Consider the following 24,288-nt stretch of genomic DNA (forward strand, 5'->3'; position numbering starts at 1 on the left):
GTACAAGTACAAACCTGTTCTCCGCAAGTAACTGCCAACTTCCCCATATGAATCAGAAGTGGAGGACAAATGATTTCAGACACAATGTCTTCTATCAAATCATCGCGGGGAACATACGCCTCGCCTGAGGATCGAAATCACATTACCGCGATCCGTAAGACCAACGCTCTCCCTATTGAGCTCAGCGGGTAGGCTTAAATTGTTGCTTGCAATAATTACTTACATCTGCTTATGACAAATTTCAAATAAAAGCAGTTTATTATTTTAGGTATTGCCAGTGTTGGTGGAATAGGGGTCATACTTTTTATGTTGCCAATAGTCGGGTATCTTGCGACTCAACAATTCAAACTGCAGAAAGACATGTTGTATCTGAAGGGAAGGCGAATCAAAATTTTGAATGAGGTTATCAGTGGAATAAAGGTAAAGTTTAACATTTTGAAATGGACTACTTTGGTTAAAGATCAAAACTGGGTGCATTATCTTTTGCTCCATATTTCGTATTTTAAGAAAATTTTCCCAATTTTTCTCAGCAGGTAGGATAAATAGAATATTAGATTACTGTATGAAAACATTTAAATCTATTAGGCTCGTCTACGGAAAAAATATAAGGCACGGCAGAGCCTCGCCTTATATATTTTCTTCGACTCGCTAAATAAATTTAGATTTATCAGACAGTAACTTGAAGATATTAAATATACATATAATTGAATATAATTAAAGGTGAGACGACTGTAATCGGACATAAATTTATTGGGCCTTGTAAGTTACAGTAAAGTCATCCTTAAATAAAAAGTCACAAAATGAGTGCAACTTGGTTATTTTCCCTATCTGAATCGTCAATAACACCGATTACATTTTGGTTTCGTGGAATTCAAATTTCAATTGTCAAAAAGAGTGGAGTTATATTTCAGGTGCTTAAGATGTATGCTTGGGAATTGTCGTTTATGAAGAAAATACAAAACATACGGAATGAAGAACTTGATAGATTGATGCGGTATGCCCGTCTTACAACTATCACCGTGGTTTTTGCCATACACAGTCCTTTCATGGTAAGGCAGTAAAATATCTTTAAACTGAAATGTGTAAATTCAAATGTAAGAAATTTCTACGCATAAAATGTAATTATTTTAATGTATAACGTGGCGATAAGTCTGTATTTGTATTGAAAAATTGCCATCCTTCGGCAGAAAATGTTTGGCTTGCCCATATTGTCTCTCGAAATTCGAGTATACTACGCTGAGTTAACTAACAGCACGTTTTCACACTTGTCTTAGTGCTTCAACTTCTTTTCAAGCTAATCACAACGCTTAAGTCTAATCTTCATGTTAAATACATTGATGCAATAATTGTGGTTTAAAGTTCATATTGTATTTTTGGCGCATCGAAATGCCATCCTCCGCGCAGGAATATGGTCAAACAATCATCCCTGCCTCCAAGTAAATCACGTGACAATGGTACAACCATGTGATCCTAAAATGGCGACACGCTTGGCAACGCCGGGTAAATCAAATGCTTGCCATAATCTACAGGCAAATTGACATTTATGATACAACCTTTAAGAACATAATGAAACTATTTAATGTATCTATATTTTGCAGTATGTCATTCGTCAAATTCCATTACTGTACTCAAAATACCGTCAAATAATTTCATTGTTTACATTTTAGCAGGTGCGCGTCACAACACCAGAAAAAGAAGTAATTTTAGTATTACTGCATTATTTTTTAATGTTTTGCTCGTTTTACAAGCAAAATATATAATATCTAACTACTAAGATGAAAACTTCGTACAACAAAATTAAAATAATTCAAAATGTTACTCGGCTGAAATTCAGCCCAATTTATACGTGGTGGCAGTGTCTACTGTACCGATAAGGGGGAGTAACAATGTGTTGAAGTTTGTCGAAATGCTTCTCTTATTTCAAGTTTACACTATCACCAGATTCACCACCACTCCTCAACATCTACTTTCAGATTCTGTTCACGCTTGTATTGATACATGTGCTGATGTCACCGACACATACACTGAGAGCTGAGGAAACGTTTACAGCAATATCTATAATCAACATTATAAAATTCCCAATAACTATATGCCCATTTCTTGTAAATGGCTGCGTACAGGTGAATGTTTTTTTTTTTTTTTTTTTTTTTTTTTTTTTTTTTTTTTTTGTTATTTAAGTTTTGTTTACTATTTCATGGGCGTAGGAGCGGAAAGGGGGCAGCAGATTTTGAGAGTGGAGGCCAGCAAATGACTTTCCCCTATCCCCTTAATTTTTGACCCAGAATACTGATTTTTTCTTAGAAAAATCATAGTAGGTAAGGAAAAAAGTCAGTTTGAGAGAGCATTTAGATGCATGGATGAATACAGTATGGGATGTTTACTGTCAGTAAGGGGGAAGAACTTTTTTTTTTGGTTGTCCGAAAATGTTCTAGGAAAGTCTGGCCGGTACCCACAATTTTGAGTCAGCTTTTACGCCAATGTCTTTAAACACTTTTACACTGTGAAATGATTTAATTCCAACAATGTGTTGCTTGTTCTAGAATTCTGTCTAAGTGTGACAGTATAATACAACGTATAATTTCGAATTGATACAAAGTTTTACTTTCATTCCAGGCCAGCGTTTCTATCAGAAGGATAACTGAGTTCCTCTGCCAGGACGATCTAGAACTGAATGTTACTCGAGAAATAGAGAAGTCCGGTTTGTCTATTTATTTATTTTTGAAAATTAGTGTAAGATTATATAACCACTTTTTAATAGATCTTTAAATTTTATAAAGTCAATCTTACAATTGTGCGGTACTGTAAGTGACCTTCCACTGACTGAGAATGTGTAGTTATAAGAAAACTTGGTTGATCTTTTTTACCAGTATTTATTTGCGTTTTAGAATTATTTTGTAAAGTTAATATGATCATTATACTGATAAAGTGTAAGCACCCAGCTATCCCTATTACTTATTGATAGTTTTTTTTTGTTTTTTTTTTAAGTTGCACGAAACATACGTTTCCACACGTATTTAATCGCTATTTATTACCCCTTAGTTTCTCAGGTGGTTTGTTTGCGCAGTTTCTATATGAAAATTAATTCAGGAATGAATTCAAACTAAGAAGCTGTTCGGCGGATAAGATAATTCTAGCGTAATTGTAGAATAAAAATTTAAACGTGAATGTAACGCTTTATTTCATTTGATTTCAACAGGTAAACATGTTGTAAGCGTTAAAGATGGTACATTCACCTGGGACAGAGACTCTCCTTTTGCAACACTAATTGGGTATTCAATATTTATTAGTCTCCCTTGTACTGTGCACTTTGCTGAAATTTCTGTCTAATATTCTACGACTGATGACAGCCGTGAGTGAAGTAATAAGGTGATACGAATAAGTTTATTCAAGGGTATTTCACATAAATGTAGCAGCAGGCCTCTGTGACCGAGTAGTCGCTTGACTTTGAAAATTCTTTTATGTGAGGAATAAATTTGTAAGAAGAACCAATGCAACTACTGTGAAATCATTAAATTTCGTGGGCATGAAATTTCGTGGTTTTGGTCAAAACGGCAATTTCTTGGGGATATGAATTCGTGGATTTCAACTTTTGAATATAAAATGAATGGGAATTTTACTTGTTCGTTGGGATTAAATTTCGTGGATTGACTCAACCACGAAATCCACGAAAATTAGTCCCCCGCGAATATTAATGATTTCACAGTAAGCAAATTAAAGCAGACTTGGTTGCTCTTAGTCTGTTCAGGATAGGAAATGTCACGTGAAGTACCCAGTGCCTCTTGAAACCAGTTTAAACAGAAGTCTATTGTTAAAATGGAATGAACTACTTGATCACAAAAGACCGGAAAGTATAACAATAATGAACCCAAGTGCAGGAGAGTCGTACAGTCGCTAGACTCTCTGACTGTCTTACCGAAGGTCTGTTGTTCTACCGAGGTGCACGCTCTTGTCTAGAATAACGCCCGGATGGGTATCCCAAATCTTCCTCCACCATGAAAAGCTAGAAAGTTGCCCGCCATTTGATCTATTCATGTGTCGTTGTGACGTAAAAATAACATCATCAGATTAAACCGAAATAAATGTAGAATGATATATATTTATTTCTTGTTCAGTACGATATTTACACTCGTACCTGTTACAGCAAAAGCAAAGAACCAGTTCAGTTGGATTAGCCTGAAAACCATAGCAGAATCCTTCAAAACAATTAATAACCTTACTATACATTTGAATACATGTTTTTGTATGTCACACCATGCCATTTATAATGCGAGTGTACAGAAAATACATTGTATCCCTTGACAAAACATGTCGATAAAGTTGCACGGTCTTTTCGAGGAAACACAATGGCAATTCAGTCAAATTATAATACAATTGAAACTGGATATCTCGATTTCCAAGCGTTCAATCATTTAACTTCAAGATAACCGAAATTCGACTTAAAATGATAATGTGTACACGTGTTTTAGAGACGGACTTGAAAATGTCTTTGAGATAGCCGGAATTTTGAGATAATCGACTTCGAGATAACGAGTTTCAAATGTGTTTAGATTTCAGATATCTTTCTAATGGTTTACCTCCTTTTTTTATTTTTAAGAATTAATTTAAAAGTCAACAAAGGGGAACTTGTAGCTGTTGTTGGCCCTGTTGGATCTGGAAAGTCGTCTTTACTTGCTTCTTGCATGGGAGAAATGGAAACAATTGCCGGAGATGTTAGCCTTAAAGTAAGTGAAGAATTTAAAGTCACGAGTCCGTCTGTGCTTGCTCCTAAGGTGATATATAATTGAGCAGAAAGATATAAATACAGAGGTGTAAGACTTCAAGTTATTTGAGAATTAAAACAAACTAGTCTGCGGAGACACTTCTCTCCTGGCACTTTAGCTGTAAAAGTAATTAAGAAACGAGACTGTTCAGACAGCCTGCCTGATCCTAAGAAACAATGAAAACCCATTCCGGAGATGTTAGCCTTAACATAATCTAAGAACTAGAATGAAACGGTAAAGACTCACTACTCGTAGAAAGAAATAAAACCGTTGCTGAAGATATTAGACTTGAGGCAAGTTAAAATTTAAAACAATAATCAGGAGACTCTTTCGATGTTTGTATGGAGAAAAGGGAACCCTGTGCCAGAGATGAATTAAAATATGTGAAGAATACTTTGTAGCAACTGCTTTACAATGGCAAATTTTTAGAACTATTTCTTCTAATTATTATAATTTCAAAGGCCTCATGTTCTTACAATTCATGATTGAAAACGTTTTAAGCCTCTGAAACATACCCACATGTTAGGCGGATCTAAACAGTCATAATGATATAGTCAGCCGATGAACACTTTCCTCTGCGTTTCTGTGCAGGGTTCAGTGGCGTATGTACCTCAAGAGGCGTGGATACAGAACATGACATTGAGGGACAACATTCTGTTTGGTAGGGACTATCAGGAATCTAAATATAGAAGAGTTATTGACGCATGCGCGCTGCTTCCTGATCTGCAGATTCTTGCTGGAGGAGACATGACTGAAATTGGAGAAAAGGTAACATCAACTGGTTGTGTCATACTTTACGTCACAGTTGTCAGATAAAGATGGAATTGATGATGTATTGGTCATTTACACCTACAATGTATTTGCAATACTTACTTTTTAAACCCTGTTTAGTGATATGTGATCATAAACTTTCGGATCAAACTAACTAAAACCACATCTATTAACAAGATTATAAAATATCTGTTATTTCGTGTAGAAAATAATGATTGTGACAGTCCTGGTTAAAGGAAGGATAAAGTCGTTCTTGAATACTGTATTCAATATAATTTATTTACGTAAGAGCTTTTCTTTTCCTGTGTGTTTCCAGTACTTACATCTTTTAAAACCATATCTCGAAAACACAGTACTTTTTAATTATCAGACTGTGAGTTAACAATATTGAATACAGAAAGAAATATTTGATATGTTTCATAAATGTTCCCATACATATTCTTATTGCTCATAATCGGTTATTTCCGTGCGAATACGTATTCTCCGTATAGAACTTCGGCATTCTCCGTCAGGTTGCTCATACAAGCTCCATCAGCAGCCGGAAAATGCCGAAGTAGTATCGGGATATAACGAAATGTCACGTAAATTGCCGAGTGTCATTACGGTGCGTTGAATTATACAGGGAATAAATATAAGCGGAGGTCAGAAGCAGAGAGTTAATCTTGCACGGTCAGTTTATAACAATGCTGACATATATTTCCTGGATGATCCTTTGAGCGCCGTGGACTCCCACGTAGGGAAACATTTGTTCCAGAAGGTGATCGGAAAAGATGGTTTACTGAAGAATAAGGTAAAAACTTTGATTAATGTAATTAGTTTCATATGAAGAAAAAAGTTTAAATTCTTCTGACGACATTATAATGTTTCAGTACAAACAAAATCGTAATAATTTACAATGTATATAATATTGGCTTCTGTTTTACATGTATGTGAATGAATGTACCAAACCTCTACCAGAAATGTGCAAAATATGTCAACCTTTGTCAACTGTTGTAAAAGCAAGGACTTTGCTTTTTGCTTACTGTAGGCCTACATGACATAGCCAATTTAATTAATACATCTATCCTTACCTCGACGTATTGTGAACAACAAAAGTTTAAAACGAAAATCACATAACCAGATGAAATTATTGAGTTATAAAATAATGATATTAAAGGCACTGAATTACACAGTAAATGAAATTAAAACAATTATAAATACATGTGTATATTTTTGCAAACGTAGACACGGATATTGGTGACGCACGGGATTCACTGGCTTCCAATGGTCGATCGTATCATAGTCATGAAAGACGGAAGAATTTCTGAGTCTGGGACGTACAGCGATCTTATCAATATGGGCGGAGCTTTTGCGGAATTCATTGAGAATTACTTGCAAGAGTGCAATGATGACGAGGACGAAGATCCGGAAAGTAAGAACTAGTAGACTAAATACACAAACTTATACATAAAATGCATTTTGCAACCATTTACCTTTTTACTTTGAAACCAAGGATATACTAACTCGACATATAATCTATAAATAACGTTAAACCCAACCAACAAATGTTTCACGTTTTTATGCAAAACAGGATGTACATGTGCCAGTTCATCGGTTGAGTATTAAATATTAGGAATTACAAAAGCTATGTTAACTACGCATATGAGGGCATGCCTTACCTAACATGACATAAAACGTTTATATACCATGGAGAACAAGGATGTATCAAGACTCGTCTATATATTAATTGTGGGCAGTTAATATTACACACTATTGACCGTCATACCATTAGATATGCTGCAGCTTTTTCCGAATTTATTGCACTTGAAGAATCAGGGGAAACGTCCTTGATTTGATGTGCAAATGAAAGGCGATATTTGTATTTTACTAGGTAAACAATCCTCGACTTACCTTTCAGTTATTCAAATGCGACAGCAAATCCAAGCAGAAATTGAACTGAAATCAGACGGTGGCATAACTTCTGAAGAAGAAGGCAGATCCCAGTCAGGACATAAAAGGTTCGTGCAGGGAATAGGGTATAGGACCTCTGTACTTAGTCTAGTAAATGATTATATAGTTGAACTCGGTCTCTCAAGTTCAAAGGGATATATTGTTTTACTACGAGATAACCGAAATTCGACTTGAAATGATGTTTTTTACATGTGGTTTTGGAACGAGACTTGCAAATGACTTCGAGATAGCCGGAAATAGGAGATAAGCGCGAGTTCGAAATATCGAAATATTAATATGTAGATTATTCCATTTTATACTGTTTACCTTGCATTTCGTCGTACAAGTTACGAATGAATGTATTAATTCCTGTAACTTACTTATTATTGTTATGCATAAAAAATGTAAAAGTTGAAAGACCGAAAACAAATTATGTATCACAGTTTTTAGAATTGTGATTGACAACAGGTTTCATTCAAAATGAAATCAATTAAGGAACTTAAACTGTATTACTTGATCAATATTGTGCCACAGGCACGTCAATGTGTATGCGGATGCCACTTTTAGCCAGATTTATTCATAATATCAGCTAACATTTTTTTTTTTTCAATTTTTCTTTTTGATGAATAGACGTAACTAAAAGCATATATGAGCCGCGCCATGAGAAAACCAACATAGTGGCTTTATACCAACATGGATCCAGACCAGCCTGAGCATCCGCGCAATCTGGTCAGAATCCATGCTGTTCGATAACAGTTTCTCTGGTTGCAATAGGCTTTGAAAGGGAACAGCATGGATCCTGGCCAGACTGTGCGGATGCACAGGCTTGTCTTGATCCTTGCTGGTCGCAAAGCCATTATGTTGGTTTTCTCATGGCGTAGCTCATATAAATATTTAACATAACAAATCGAAATATTAACATAGAAATCTGTATTTTAGATTGAAAAGATCAGTCAAAAATAGTATCCAAATAAGTGGAAGGTCTGTCATCAAGAGAGCGTCAACCGATATTAGAAAGAAAGAAGTAGGTCAGGACACAACCAGGTTGACTGGGGACGAAACCTCGGAGGAGGGTGCAGTGAGTATTACATATAATTTTACAAACATATACATACACAGATATATACTTATGTTATAAAATATATACACATATGTTGAATCTATTTTCATACGCAGTATATGTTTGAAATATTACATCACATTAATCTAACCATGTGTATTTTACACGGAGTAACATATTTGGGGTGTTAACAACAGTAACCAAACCTTCGTTCTCGATTTTTCGAATTATAAAAGATCTATTTTAATGCACAATGGTTTCATAGAAAAATGTTTTCAATTCCTTTTTTTATATGCGGACTAGTAAACACGATAAAAGCGACAGTCTTACTTCGTTTTATGCGGGCAATTGGATTACTTGCATTAATTATTGCTTATCAAATTAGATAAAACCGGCTGTCTTAGTTCATTTTTTGCGAGCGATTGAATTTCTTGTTACCATTTAAGATAAAACAAACTGTCTTACTTCATTTCATATTGAGTACATCTAGAAACGCAACACTTGGTCTACATTCAATACTTTTCTAACCTGAGAATTGGTTTTGGATGATGGTGAGGTTTCTATACGATTTTACAATACTACTCCACAAACTTCAAATATACTTGCACTTAGATAGTATGAAAAAAAATCGAGGGGAAAAAACGTTGCGTTTCTAGATGTACTGAGCATATGTGGCCGATAGGATTACTCAATGTAATTATCATTTTAGATAAAACCGACTGTCGTACAGTCGTGGATAACTCACAGTAATAATTACTTATCATTTTAGATAAAACCAACTGTCTTGCTTCATTTTATGCGGGCGATGGGATTACCTGCAGTCATCACTGTCCTTGTAACAATGACAATTTTTCAAGGTAACATCGATTCAAGAGTCAAACAATTTTAAATAATAAAAGTCTTAAACATGCAGGGTTTGACTGATAATTGAAAAAAAAAATATTCAATTAATGATTTTAGATATAGTGACTTAATGCGAGAAGTAGAGTATGCATGGTCGCTTCAGTTTCTATTTTTTAAAAATTGTGTTACGTAAGAAAATATTAATTTAGTTAACAGAAAAAAAACTCATCGTAAAAATATTTTCAGTGGAATATTAACTGTTTGGCTGATTTTATTTTGACAGGGTTAAATGTATATTCAAATTTCTGGCTGACATTTTGGACAGAGAACACATTGTTACTTAACACAAGCCTCGCTGGTACCCGGGACTATGAAGACACGTATCTGTTCTATCTACTAGGTTTTGCGCTCCAAGGCATTTTACAAGGTACAGAGAATCAGGGCTACTGCTATTTTGTGTTATATCAGAATTGGTGTATTTTTATGTTAAGCTCTGTTTCTGTATTTTTTCCAATGCTTTGAAAGACAGTAACTAAAAAACAACAACCGGCCAAGCCAATGGGTAAGTGAATTATTCATGATCCTTTTTTTGATCACGAAGTACATTCAAAGTTGGTTTGGAGTAGACTTCCGCTTAAACCGGTAGGAGTGTTGCGCTTTTCATAAACAGAAGTTACACTTTCCATTTCCCCTCGTAAACAAACTCGATCAAGCCGAGTCTACTATTATTTGTCTTGATTGCATTCTATGCTTCCAAAGATGATTCTTCTTACATATTTTATTGTTTAACTGACTGCTTATACGCAATGGATCTTTGTAGAAATCTACTTGAAGCGTTAAAAAATGTTAAAACCCACACCTTTAATAGAAGATATTTTTCACAGTCGCTATTATGACTCAGATTGATCCGAAATCATTTGTTAGTAAAGGCATGTTTGGTAACTAAACTTAGAGTATCTGAGATATTATGTCACATAATTTATCATTCAGGGATATTTGTCTACATATCTTTCTATCTGGCATTAACAAGGATGGTTCGAGCATCGGGGAAACTTCATGATTCTATGTTGAAAAGCATCCTTCACTCACCAATGGCGTTCTTTGATACTACACCTATCGGACGTATAATGAATAGGTAGCTTGACTTATCTGTAATAGATTAAGTATATTTTAGATTTTAAAACAGCTGATCGAGTTCCACATTTTGTTCTTGAATAAACTGCTATACAAATATCTTATAACCATTTTATGACGATGATGATGATGATGATGATGATGATGAACATGCTAATAGTAAAAATGAAAATAAAAGTGATAATAGCACATTAATGATAATAATAATACAACTTTGTAATTCTCAGAAATAGGTTTGAAATAATGATTGTATTAACATTAACCTTTACCCTACTAAATTTCTGTAATGGACTGGTCCATAATTCAATTTGGGCAGTACCATTTATCATTTCAAGGGGTGTTTACTGAAAATTTACTGACTGAATAGTGAACTTTTTATCCAGATTTTCCAGTGACGTTGACATTATGGATAACAAACTGCCCGACAGTTTCCGGTTGTGGCAGACTATGATATTTTCTACTATTGCTATCGTTGCCGTCGTTACCATATCGACACCGATATTCATCGCGGTTCTCCTTCCGATAATCATAATCTACGTTTTCTTTGTGGTAAGCAACTAATTACGATATATTCAAGAACACTATTTTTTGTGCTGCTATGTCTCTTGCATGTTAATCGTTTTCACCTATATAAAACACTGTATAGGTAGGTATGTACAGTTGATTCAAAGAATCTCAAATCCTAAGGGGTCGAGAGCTTTATGTCGGCATAACCGAAATTCGACTTAAAAAGATATTATTTTGTGCATGTGTTTTTGGGACAGGAAATGAAATGTCTCCGAGATAGCCGGACTATTGAGGTAAGCGAGTGTCTCGTCTTGAAATTTGCTAAAGTTACTTGCAAACAATATACACAAGGGAGCTTATAAGAGCTACATTTTTCAAAGATTCTACATTCCTATCCGACTCAAAAAAGTACCTGCTTTGCTACTTTCCACCGACTTGCAGCTAGCATTTTACTCCGTCTTCGGAGCATATAGCTCACAACTTGAGACTTCTTTATGTGTAAGAACTCTTTAAAAATGAATACGTTTGTTTCAAATTGGAAGTGAAATATTTCTTTTTTACAAAACGGTCGTCTGACTGATATGTTCTACAGACAAGGTGGCCCATTTTCTGCCTACGTTTTTAGATATAAGGGCTAATGAAGAGGCATTATAATGGTATCGCAGGTAATAATCTGCTAGATAACCAGTGCAGTTCTCGGAGAGATTTCAAGTCCTGTCCGTAAAACGAATGCACGTCATATCACTTTAAGTCGAATTTCGGTTATCTCGAACTAAACTGCTTGATCGCTTATCTCAAAATCCGGATATCTCGAAGATATTTCAATCTCCGTCCCTAAAACACGTGCACGTGTCACTTTAAGTCGAATTTCGGTTATCTCGAACTAAAACGCTTCATCCCTTGGAATTCGAGATATGCCGAGTTTCAACAGTACAAAATCAGGTCGATATGTGGACGATAACTGGATATTTGTAATCAGGCCCGAACAATAATTACGAAAGTGTTTGATTTCAATAAAAAATTAGAAATAATTAGATAAACCGGGAAATTTCCTCATAGTTCTTCACATTTCTTAAAAGGTGCATTAAGATTATATACCTGCAGTTTGTGTATGTATAGGAATACAATGATGTCTAATCATATTGTAAGATTAAAATATGAGTGGATGGCTGTTCGATCTCTATTATAGCATGTACGGAGATATTGAACGAAATAACCTCCGAAGCCTAAGACTGGTTGTAAATTCTTTATTTTTCAGAGGTTCTATCTTCCCACTGCTAGGCAGATGAGGCGGATCGAATCCGTGAAAAGGTCACCTATTTATAATCACTTCAGGTAAATGTTCAAATGCATTGTGTACATGATCATATACTGGTTTGTTAGTTTTTCTGTTAAAATTATTTATGTCAGCATATATGAGCGCTTTTTTCGTGTGTTAAGGATTCGCCTGGCGAGGATTACTTATTTTTTACACTAACTAAGAAATTGAGAGTAAAGCGAGGCTTCGTACACTATTAACCAGGTTAAACTCCCCAGTTGTGTTCTTTGTTTACTGACCAGTCTAAGGCGGTGCCACACTGTTTTTTTTTGTCATGTCCGCATTTTTATTCCTTGTCTATGTTTTTGTGTAAATGCCTGTCATTTCCCTATCCATTCACATACTAGTGTACCGCATTTTTGGACCGTGTTTTATTTTCTAATACTGAATCTTAGTTCTGTTTTTGTAATGGCGGCAAATCTGACAGAGACCACCTGCCTCTTATGTCCACATGTTTCATTTCAAATTTTAACATTTGCTTTGCACTTTAGCCAAATAAAAAGGCCCAAAACAATTCTTAAAAACTCAAACATTGACTCTCTGATGCGCGGTAGTTATACACCGGTTATACTGTCCATGCATTTGATGAGCCGCATGCTTTATAATTTACGGGCCGCATGCTTTATAATTTACGGGCCGCATGCTTTATAATTTACGGGCCGCATGCTTTATAATTTACGAGCCGCATGCTTTATAATTTACGAGCCGCATGCTTTATAATTTACGGGCCGCTTGCTTTATAATTTACGGGCCGCATGCTTTATCATTTACGGGCCGCATGCTTTATAATTTACGTTTCTCGTACAGACATGAAATAAATAAAGTAGAAAATACAATCTAAAAATGTTACTGCCAATTTGAACCAACTGACGTAAAAATCTATTAAACTCATTTGAATATATAGCTTATATGACCAAGATCTTTAATATTCAATGATTATTTTTAGTGAAACTATAACTGGTGCAAGCGTTATACGCGCCTATCGGAGTTCTGACCGATTTGTTCGTGAGTCCAGGGAACGAATAGATGAAAACATCAAATTCTACTATGCTGCGACTACAGGTGCAAGGTATGTATGTGACTTTGATGTAACAGGTGAAATTGTTGTGTGATATGCACGCTTTTTTTAACTGCTATGCCGTCGTTATTTTCTCAGTAAAATATAGACGATGCCTTTGTAAAGCTAAACGAAAAGGTTGACTTACTGATATATATCTTTAATGTTATTAAGTTAGCAATGTAAACGAATACCATAGAAATAACAACTTAGATCATAAATTGCTTTACAGATGGGTTGGTTGGAGACTGGAGGTCATGGGGAACCTTGTTGCATTTCTTGCAGCTGTTTTTGCGCTAATTTCGTACGACTTAAATGGTGCACAAGTAGGAATGTCTGTTACATATGCCGTACAGGTAAACTCTGATGCATCTATATTGTCTGCGTCAGTACTTGGATTCAGTGTTGTTATATTTTCTGGTCCTTTGGTATCATGTAGTCAATTCAACATACGTGTAATAGAGTTCTGCTTAAGCCGGTGCTAGGTGGCGTGAGAGGTGTTTCACATTTCATAACCTCTCATGAACAGACTCAGTCAAACCGAGTCTGCTATTATTCTTCTTGGTTGCATTCTTTGCTTTCAAAGAGACTTTTTACAGATTTAATTTCCGACACACTTCAAACTCACTTGCACTTCTCCAATGTGAGTTAGATCCTCATCCTGGGTATTGAATTCTTCATGGATGTAAGGAAACTATACTGCCGGTTTACGGGAGGTCGGTGGTTCTACACAGGAGCCTTGTTCGTAATGAATTAATGCACGGAGGAGCACCTGCAGGTCATCCTCACCGTCAAATCTGAAAAGTCGCTATTTGACCTATTATTGTGTATGTTCGATGTTGAACACAACAAAACAAACAAACATCATGTATTTCACTAACGAATACAAAACCATGTATTTTACTCTCACCGCATGCAGAAAAATATTGAATGGTGGGACTACTTGCTTTAGTTCTGACGTCAAATATGTTGCGTTAAAACAATCGTAAACGACGATATTTTCATTGTCACGCAGGTTAAAGAAGAACATAATTTCTCTTAAATCATATTAGTGTAGGTCCGTATGTATTTAAAAAAACAAGATTTGCATCCACCAAGATGCATCCACACATGAGTTATGAATTGTATTGCCCTAATTAACTATAGTAAATTTACTTTATGTCAAATTACAAACGTTTTGTTAAATTAAGAACCTAACATCCAGACAATTTTTTCGAAATGATAATTAAGGAATGTTTTAAATTCTAACCATTTGTCGAACTATAATGTTAATTTCAAATCGTATTACAGCTTACAATCACTTTGAATTTTGGAGTGTTTGCTATTAGTGAAATGGAGATGAATATTATATCCGCGGAACGCGTTACGGAATACACAACACTACCTGCTGAGGTAAGGGGCTCTGTAATTGCTCAAACTTCATACATTGCAGCATTTAATGGATGTTATATGACTGCCTGGTTAAGATATGGCTTTCCCCAAACCCGAGGGACAGTGTGGAATTGAAAACCGGGCGTTAGCGAGGTTTTTAATACACTCTTATCCGCAAGGTTTGGGAAAACACCTGCTTTGTAAAATTGCATTCAGTGTTGCTATATTTTCTGGTCCTTTGGGATCAAGGAGTCAATTCAATAGATGTACAATAGAGTGCCGCTTAAGTCGGTGCTTGGGGGTGTGAGAGGTGCTGCACATTTTGTTACCTCTCATGAACAGACTCGATCAAACCGACTTTGCTGTTACCCTTGGTTCCATTCTATGCTTCCAAAGGATCTTTTTTACAAAATATATTACTCAGGCAGACATGTTGAATATTTTTTTGACTACAATTGATATTACATTATTGTGTTTCAGCATATTTATAAGATATTGTAAATCAAAACCTGGTCATTCACTTGTATCATGTACAAATTATGTCGTCAATAAGCGCACGTTTAGCCGTTTAGCTCCTACCCAGGTAATCTTGTCTTTTTAAGCAAGAAATCATTATATCTGGCACGCATTGGACATTTACAATCAAGACATTTGTGAATAATTCGTTTGTGAAACATTAAAAGTACCATGGCTGATGCAACTGAAGAAGTCCTTATTGAATTGTATTGACTGTATGAATTTTACTCATAGCGTTAAATTGATGATTTTGATGAACCAGCGGAAATGACGCAGAGGTATAAACAAATACCAACTGTATGAACCTGAAAGTATTTTGAAGTTTTCTATTTTTATTATTCTATATTATTTTATGAAAACTAAAAAACAATTATCTAACACAATGAAACCAGAATAAAAAACTATACATTCTATTATTTCAGGCAAACTGGGAAACGGATAGTAGCGCACAGCATGCTCCGCAATGGCCTAAGTTTGGTCGGATCGAATTTCGCGGTTACAAGACACGATATAGACCAGGACTTGAACTAGTTCTTCAAGGAATTCATTGCACAATTAGAGAAGGAGAAAAAGTATATTTTAAGATCGATTTAGTTAATTACTATTAACCAGTTTGAAAGTTTATGTTATTCTTAACATGTATCTTGCATACTTAAGAAATAATAAGTTCCCAAAGGTGGTTTATCGTAGAATAACCCGAGTTTTGAGTTCTTATGCGTAAGAATATATCACGAAGGTCGTAGTGATATATCGTTTCTTATAAGAACTTTTTATTCTACGATAAATCACACTTGGGAACTTATTATTTCGATTCTAACATGGCATACTAACAACAGTGTTAGAAAAAAAAATGGTAACTACTTTTTACGACCGTGCTACGCACCTACATCGGATGACGTCATTGCACGCATATGGTTTATTGCAGAATAACCCGAGATAGATTTTGCACTACATATTTGTTGGTTATTTGCTGGTCGTGTTAGAATAAAATATACATTCATATCTGTGACTCGATCTAACCGAGTCTGCTATTATTTTGCTTGGTTGTATTCTGTGCTTCCAAAGGTGTCTTCATACAAATTTTATTAACTCAAATCTCAACAGCAATCTTTAAATGTGCTGTGCAGGGCGGCTGTAAAATTATACCCGTACTTGAATTCAGGGTTGTTAGATTTTCTTGTCCTTTGGGATCATTGAGTTCATTCAATATTTTTGTAATAGAGTTTTGCATAAGCCGGTGCTTGGGGGCGTGAGGGATGTTACACTTTCCATTACCTCTTATGAACAGACTCAGTGGAACCAAGTTTACAATTATTTTGCTTGGTTGCATTTTGTGAAGGATCTTCTTATACATTTGTTGTCTGAAAGTAGTAGGACCTTAATTACATGTTTGCTATTTTGCTATTTCGGAATACTTTGGGCATACCAGAAAATTGTTTGGTTTTTTTTTTGTTGTTGTTGTTGTTGTTGTTTCATAACACGCGGAGAATGCCGATGTCGCATGTCCAACATCTCCTATCTTTATTACACAAGTGTATTACCAAATTTATGTAATGGCCCTATTTCACTCCCAAGACGTAAAACATGTGGTAAACCATGATTTAGTTCTTCTTAGTCAATTAAAGAAAACCAACAAACGCGGTTTCATCTTGCTATAACAATTGCTACATGAGAAAAATTGTGAAGTCGCGAATACATGTAACAAATTGTCCAGTCGCAAATCAGACTCTTATTATCATATTATGTCAGCCCTTAAAATATATGAAGTTGAAAAAAAATTGAATATGTATTTTATAGCAACCGTGGGGTGTTTTCCTAACTTGGCCAACGTAGGAAGGGTGAGTAAATTCTATGAAAACGCGCATGCATGACGTCAAGGTAAAAAAAAACGATGAAATTTAGAAATACCGTTACTACAATGATAGGAGGTTTGTTATATTTCGTCCAGTGGTTTACATTTATATCCTTTTCAAAGATTCATCCAGAGTTGGAATGATTTCAGGTTGGCATTGTGGGAAGAACTGGGGCAGGAAAGTCCTCCCTGGCTCTTGCACTGTTCAGGCTGATTGAGTCTGCGGATGGAGCTATAGTTATTGATGGCGTCGATATTTCTACACTTGGTCTTCACGAATTGAGGAAGAAACTAACCATATTACCACAGGTTTGGATCGCATTCTTATTGTAATGTGTGTCCAACTAAAGAAATATTATAAATTTTATCGCGATGATTTTTAAAAAAAAAATAAACGTAAAACTGATTATAAACAACAAGAAGGCATTGTTTATTTTCATTTTAATATGCTCATCGGAACAAAATACTAAAATTATACTTAACACCATTCGCCTGAGTAGTAAATAACCGAGCGTCATGTGACTAGTTGACGTCATAATTTGCGTAATTATGTTCGATAACCTATCCACGCGTCAGCTATGTTTATCGCAGAATATACAATGCTTCACTTTCTTCATAGTTAATGAAACTGACAGAAACAATTTATGTAAGGATTATACATTAACAAGGATCAATCTTGAAAAAAAATATTGGATTGATATGTACAAATGTATCTAATTGCAAATTATCACTGTCTTAGTTCGTGTCGGCTTTCTAAGAACGTTTTTTAGTATGGATTAATTTTGCTATCCGTTTAATGTTTGTTTTTGCTCATTTTTGAACAAGTTAGAAGTGTCAATATAGTGACATTTTCATTCAGTAAAACATTTTTACAAATCTTGTGCGCACATATCAACATCCACCTTCATTTTCATTATTTGTTGAAAACTATCAAACAGGTCTGTAATGTTCCTTATGAAACAATGTAAAGCCTTAAAACCTACAAAACAATGTACCAGGTACGAGTCCAAAGGTAATACATGTATAATCTTTGAAGAAAGGTCTGCTGTCAGATGTGTTTGTTTTTCATTAATAATAAAACATTCAAACTTAAACATGTATTAAGCTTTGATAGGTTTTCATTTTTCGGAGATTCTAGACAGGAAAGTTTCCATTGTTTACGTGAAAACAAAAGTAAATATTTAATATATACTGTTAACGGCATTATCGCTTAATGATCTTAGGATCCAGTTTTATTTTCTGGATCACTGAGAAACAACTTGGACCCGTTCAACCATTACGATGACGAGAGCCTATGGTTTGCTATAGAGTGTGCCCATCTGAAGGACTTTGTTATGGGTCAAGAGACATTGCTGGACTTCGAATGTGGAGAATCTGGTCAGAATTTAAGGTAATATATACAGTTTAACCACCATTGACACAAAATTTAGTAAGAGCTTAAGACAGAATAAAATAGTAGTTCAGGCTATGTTAATAATACCTCTTTTTCACTGATGGCTTTGTGAAAATGTGATTACCACTCCACAAACAATTTTAAATATATATTATGACAAAGCTTAAGAAGACGCAGAAGAAAAAGATACTAAAAGTTCCAAATTGACCAGAAAACAGATTTGGCATGGTGAAATTCAGGCTGTCTAAATATTGAGATGAAGTTGAATCAATTTTTGCACCAGAGTACATTAACCCTTCAAATGATATATGGTATTGCCCAAACTGAATGATGGCCCAGTCTATTTTAGAAATATAACAGAGTAAAGATTAATGACATACAAATCATTTTAAGTACTTAATAACATTATAGATAAATTGTACAATACACAAATACAACTGGTTGACAATATTACATGGTATAACAGTGCAATTAGAAAATGACTTCGAATCATACGCCCCCAACCGATGTGTGCTCGAACTTCACGCAGGACTTTAAATTCTTCATGTAGGGAGCCGTCCAGCTGGCTTATGAAGGGTTGGTGGTTCTACCAGTTGCCTGCTCCTGATGAAATAATGCATGGAGGGACAACTGGGGTCTTCCTCAGCCATCAAAGCATGACCAATAAGTGTGCCTATGCAACGTTAACCACCCCCCCCCCCCCCAAAAAAAAAATATATATATAGAAAAATAGTTTTAAAAAAACAGTGATTTCTTTCAGTGTTGGACAAAGACAGTTGGTATGTCTTGCAAGGACTCTCCTTCACAAGACAAAGATTTTAATCCTTGACGAAGCAACAGCAGCTGTTGACATGGAAACGGACGATCTTATTCAAGGTACTCCTTAACAGAAATTTTGAACATCTGTAGTGAGAGATTTGGCAACTATGTCTGACCATCGCACGATTTATTAAAATCATTTCTAACGGAAAAATTAATTAGAAGTCATTTAGACACGAGGCTGGGTGTAAAAGAACCATCAACTGTGACCTTTTAAGAGTTACTTATGCTTAATTATATACTGAATATACTTAAGGATGTTATTTTTCTTATTTTGATTCGTTTTTCCAATATTACACATTAAGAAATTGAATAGCTTGCGAGTCAATGGTCAAATATAATGTCCGACATCCTAGGCTTCGACTGTTGAGCGCCAAGCTATTCAGAAAGTATCTTATTACATAACATAGGAAATAAATTTTAAAGTTTTCTTTAATTGTTAAACATGTGATAAATTTAGATCGGTCAAAGAGCACAGACCTTGGACCGGCAATTTACATATGGTGCCATATAATAATAGCTTTTATGTTACCATAAAAATATATTTTTGGAACAACACAGTCATATATGAATCAGTATGTCATACGTGTCTAAATTATAAACATGAACGTATAGTATGAATTAGGGAGAGAGTTTCTGAAAAAGCTTATAGCTTCCTACTCAATCCTCTATGTTTGTACATTTAACAATTTACTGTAACAATTATAATTATGTTAATAAATTCTGTTTAAACCAAAGTATGAATTGTTAATGTTAGCTGAAGTGCTTCAAATTTGTTATAATTGTTAACTTCCGAAATAGCATGTAATATGTAATATGATATACAACCGGTAATTACTTGTTACACAGATAAGAATGAAAAAATTCATATTTACAGAAACAATTCGAAAACAGTTCAACGATTGCACGATATTAGCAGTTGCTCACAGACTAAGCACCGTCATGGATTATGACAGGTAAATTTTAAAGTACCAAGATGTTATGTTTCTAGATTTTTTTGTCGTAGCAAATATTGCTTTGATCGGAACATAAGTTTTTCACATATTTGGCCTGGTGGGAATGAAATAAATCAATGCCATATTTTTTTTTATATTACTCATGGTCTGTTGTAATGACATTTAGATGTTGGCCTCGTTTCATGAACAGCGTAGCCATGAATTTATTTATTTTGTTGGGTTTAACGTCGCACCGACACAATTATAGGTCATATGGCGACGTTCCAGCTTTGATGGTGGAGGAAGACCCCAGGTGCCCCTCCGTGCATTATTTCATCACGAGCGGGCACCTGGGTAGAACCACCGACCTTCCGTAAGCCAGCTGGATGGCTTCCTCACATGAAGAATTCAACGCCCCGAGTGAGGCTCGAACCCACATCGATGAGGGGCAAGTGATTTGAAGTCAGCGACCTTAACCACTCGGCCACGGAGGCCCCCCGTAGCCATGAAGGAAGTGTCGAACTGTCACTCGGTTTATAAATTCAGACACACATCAGTAGGTTAGTAGAACTACTCACCACCCTAGGATAGTGTTATTGTACTGCAAACTGGGCAGCAGGTGAACAAGCGGTTTAAATTGAGAAGTCATAATAGATTGCTCTAAAATCATGTAGTTTTACGAAAGTCTACACATGATCACAAATACCCGTCCTCCCTTGGGGGTATTTGTGTGTGGGTCTTTGAATGATCGATGTTATCTAATCTGTACAAAATAATCCTTTATAACATATCAGAATTGGAATGGTATAACTCAACTGTCATCTTCTTCTGAATGAAATCATTGTTTGTCGTTCAGATACGTATTATCATATCAATCGAAATACACCCTCGTGATATAATGCCGCCGCATTTGAACTCAAAACAGTAATTTTATTCAAGAGAAACCAATGTTTGGGACATACTATTTCTGAAATAGAAATATATCTACTACCAACGATTTTTTTCAGATTGATGGTCCTCGACAAAGGTAAATTGGCAGAATTCGACTCACCAGCGGCTTTGTTACAAAACACCGATAGTATCTTCCATGGAATGGCAAAAGATGCAGGACTTGTTTAAAAAGATGTTAAGTTCTAACTAACTGACCTTGATTTCTTGGTTAAGTCATTTGTTCTAGGTTGCAATTATGTATAAATAAAAAAATGTTTGAATTTGTTTGTGATTTTTCTAAACAATAAATGTTTGTAAGAAATTAACTTAATCTGTTTGTATGCTTGAATTTCCTTTTTTTTTATTAGCATATAAGAAAAATGTAACTTGGGCTTCATTGCTTGTTTTCATTTCAAGCAAGAATAAAAAGCCTATCATTTGCACCTAACATTTACCTATTATTATTGTGTAATATTTTGCAAGATTACTAGGAGATGTGCTGCGACCCTTATTAGTCATTTGACGAATCAAATAAATGGAGTTACCTTTAAGTAGGGCCCGAAACAAAAATAAAATGAGAAAAAGAAAAAGAAAAAAATTGTTTTGGCTATAATTTTGTTATTCTAAATTGATATTTTCGAAAATGTTATACTTCAAGAAAGAAGACGTTTAACTGTGCGAAACTTTTTATATGTGGACCAAAGTGTACGTGTCTTGAATTTAAAGTTTTGTCCCGTATTTTGTCCCTGTATGTAAAAGCACATATTACCAGTGTTTTCCATACATAGTAGTTATACGTTTCTTGGGAGGAGTTACTTTAACACTGTCGAAAAGGTGTGCGCATGCGCGAAAAAGAAAGTCGCGGAAAATTTAAAGAAGAAATTTTTTAATGAAACTAAATTTTGAGAGTGTTTAGGAAAGTATTCCCATTCCAATTTAACTTTATTTGAGGCACTTTAAACTAATTGTTACTGTGGATACGCCGATCCAGAGATGAAGTGGTAGTTTCACCAGATTAGCGGGTCGGTCACCAGGGTAAACAAAGGAATGTCAAAATCCAACATGGCTGCCATCGTGAAAACACCGGTGTCACTTGCATTTCTGGCTTTAGTTTTTGTGCTTAATAATAGTAACATACCAGCAAGAACTTATCCAATCGTACATTATCCATCGTCAACACCAGCATCATTGCTTATAAACTGTGTTCCATCTGTGTTGCACAGAAAAAATGAAAACATTGTTCGACCGGTATTCTCAGGTTCGTCACCACTAAAATTTCTTGTACTCTCGCTAATGCTCTCGGGTGATATACAACTAAATCCAGGTCCAGCTGACAGTATTTATCCCTGTGGATACTGTGAACACCCCGTTACATGGTCCCACAACAGAGCTATATGCTGTGATGAATGTAGCATCTGGTACCATTCCCAGTGTATTGAAAGCAGTACAAACGATATCAGCTTATTACAATATGAAAATGTATCATGGATATGTGCTAAGTGTGACACGCAAAACATCAATAACTTCACGTACCACTCCTTCGAACTTGAAATGTCTGATCAATTTAGTGTTCTTAGCGAAGTTAGTCGTGCATCAACCATACCGTCTATCGACTCTTCCTTCAGTCCAACAGCATTCAGTAGCCCTAAACAGCGGAGACTGATTTCTTCTTCTAGTGAACCAAATTCAATAAAAACAACGCAAAACCGTAAGCAGAATCTACGCGTATTAATCACTAACTGTCAAAGTATTCGTAATAAAAGGACACAAATGGCGGAATTAGTTGAATACTTGAAACCAGACATAATCATTGGCTCAGAATCTTGGTTAGCAAATGACATGAAAAATCCTGAAATATTCCCCGAAGGTTATCAAACTAACATTCATCGGAAAGACAGAAACAAAAATGGAGGAGGGGTCTTTATAGCAGTAAACGATCAATTTAAGACGTGGACAGTCGACAACAGTGATGCAGAGTGTGAAATAATTTGGACTGAACTACAAACAACTATGAAAAATGTCGTCATTGGATCATTCTATCGGCCACCTAATGCTAGTATTCAAACACTTGAACACTTAAACGAATCAATATCCAGAGTTAAAGAAAAATGTAAAGACAAAATCCTAATATTAGCCGGCGACTTTAACCTACCTCACATAGACTGGAATTCATTGGCAGTCAAGACTAGTTGCAATCAAAGTAACCAACATCACTACCTCCTACATATAGCTGAAGAACATGGTCTAGAACAAATACAAATGAACCAAACCAGACAAGACAATAATCTGGATCTGTACTTCACATCTAACCCCAGCCTAGTAAAAACTTGTGACACCGTACCGGGCATCTCAGATCATGAAATGGTCATCGTAGACTCTGATATAAAACCAAAATATAACAAGCCAAAAAGACGCAAAATCTATCACTATAAAAAAGCTAACTGGGAAAATATTAAAGCAAATTGTGTAAATTATCATCTGAAGTTTGTAACATGAAAAACGTTGAGGACTGTTGGAACAATCTTAAAACTGGAATTAACAGCGTTCTGAACTCTGAAGTAACATCCAGATTGTCATCGAACAAACACAGTCATCCATGGATCACATCATCTTTGAGAAAAAAAATTGAAAAGAAACACAAACTACATCAAAAAGCTAAACTCTCAAAAAAGCAAGGAGGACTGGGAAAATTTCAGATCGTATAAAAGAGTAATCCAAAAAGAAATTAGAAATGCGCACTGGACTTATGTCAATGAATCTCTGTCTAAAAGTATGCAAGATGGAAACAACAAATCATTCTGGAAGTACATTAAATCAAAACGCTGTGACAATGTTGGGGTAGCGGGTCTCAAACGCAGTGGTGTTCTCCATCAGGACAGTCGAACAAAAGCAGAAATCCTTAACAATCAATTTAAATCTGTATTCACTAAAGAAAACCCATATGCTCAGAAACCAAAACTAAATCAAAATTCGATACCCGGACATAAACGATTTCAAAATAACAACATCTGGTGTGGAAAAACTTTTGAGTAAACTGAACATAAATAAAGCAAGTGGTCCTGACAGCATCCCAAACAGAATACTACGTCACTG

At 35.3% G+C, this 24,288-nt stretch overlaps 1 protein-coding gene across 1 annotated transcript; it reads left to right on the plus strand.

The window, feature by feature from the left end:
- Positions 1-273: 273 nt before the first annotated feature.
- LOC123542036 (multidrug resistance-associated protein 1-like) lies at positions 274-21,455 on the plus strand. The gene is made up of 25 exons (XM_053531312.1): positions 274-420; positions 912-1,049; positions 1,974-2,120; positions 2,614-2,698; positions 3,197-3,269; positions 4,595-4,721; positions 5,352-5,528; positions 6,154-6,321; positions 6,756-6,942; positions 7,429-7,528; positions 8,400-8,538; positions 9,290-9,377; positions 9,647-9,790; positions 10,354-10,498; positions 10,881-11,046; positions 12,230-12,339; positions 13,269-13,391; positions 13,612-13,735; positions 14,670-14,771; positions 15,689-15,838; positions 17,269-17,427; positions 18,342-18,508; positions 19,272-19,387; positions 20,208-20,286; positions 21,273-21,455. The coding sequence occupies exons 1-25, from the start codon at positions 307-309 to the stop codon at positions 21,382-21,384; spliced, it is 3,240 nt and encodes a 1,079-aa protein (XP_053387287.1). The 5' UTR covers positions 274-306; the 3' UTR covers positions 21,385-21,455.
- The last annotated feature ends 2,833 nt before the right edge of the window (positions 21,456-24,288 follow it).

This window comes from Mercenaria mercenaria, chromosome 19, assembly GCF_021730395.1.
Source record: "Mercenaria mercenaria strain notata chromosome 19, MADL_Memer_1, whole genome shotgun sequence".
Lineage (NCBI taxonomy): Eukaryota > Metazoa > Mollusca > Bivalvia > Venerida > Veneridae > Mercenaria > Mercenaria mercenaria.

Bases quoted from the DNA above. Each gene is read 5' to 3' on its own strand.
- LOC123542036 (XM_053531312.1), top strand. From the start codon at position 307: ATGTTGCCAATAGTCGGGTATCTTGCGACTCAACAATTCAAACTGCAG. The intron at 2,699-3,196 runs GTTTGTCTATTT...TGATTTCAACAG, and splicing joins TCGAGAAATAGAGAAGTCCG to GTAAACATGTTGTAAGCGTT. The intron at 15,839-17,268 runs GTATATTTTAAG...GAATGATTTCAG, and splicing joins CAATTAGAGAAGGAGAAAAA to GTTGGCATTGTGGGAAGAAC.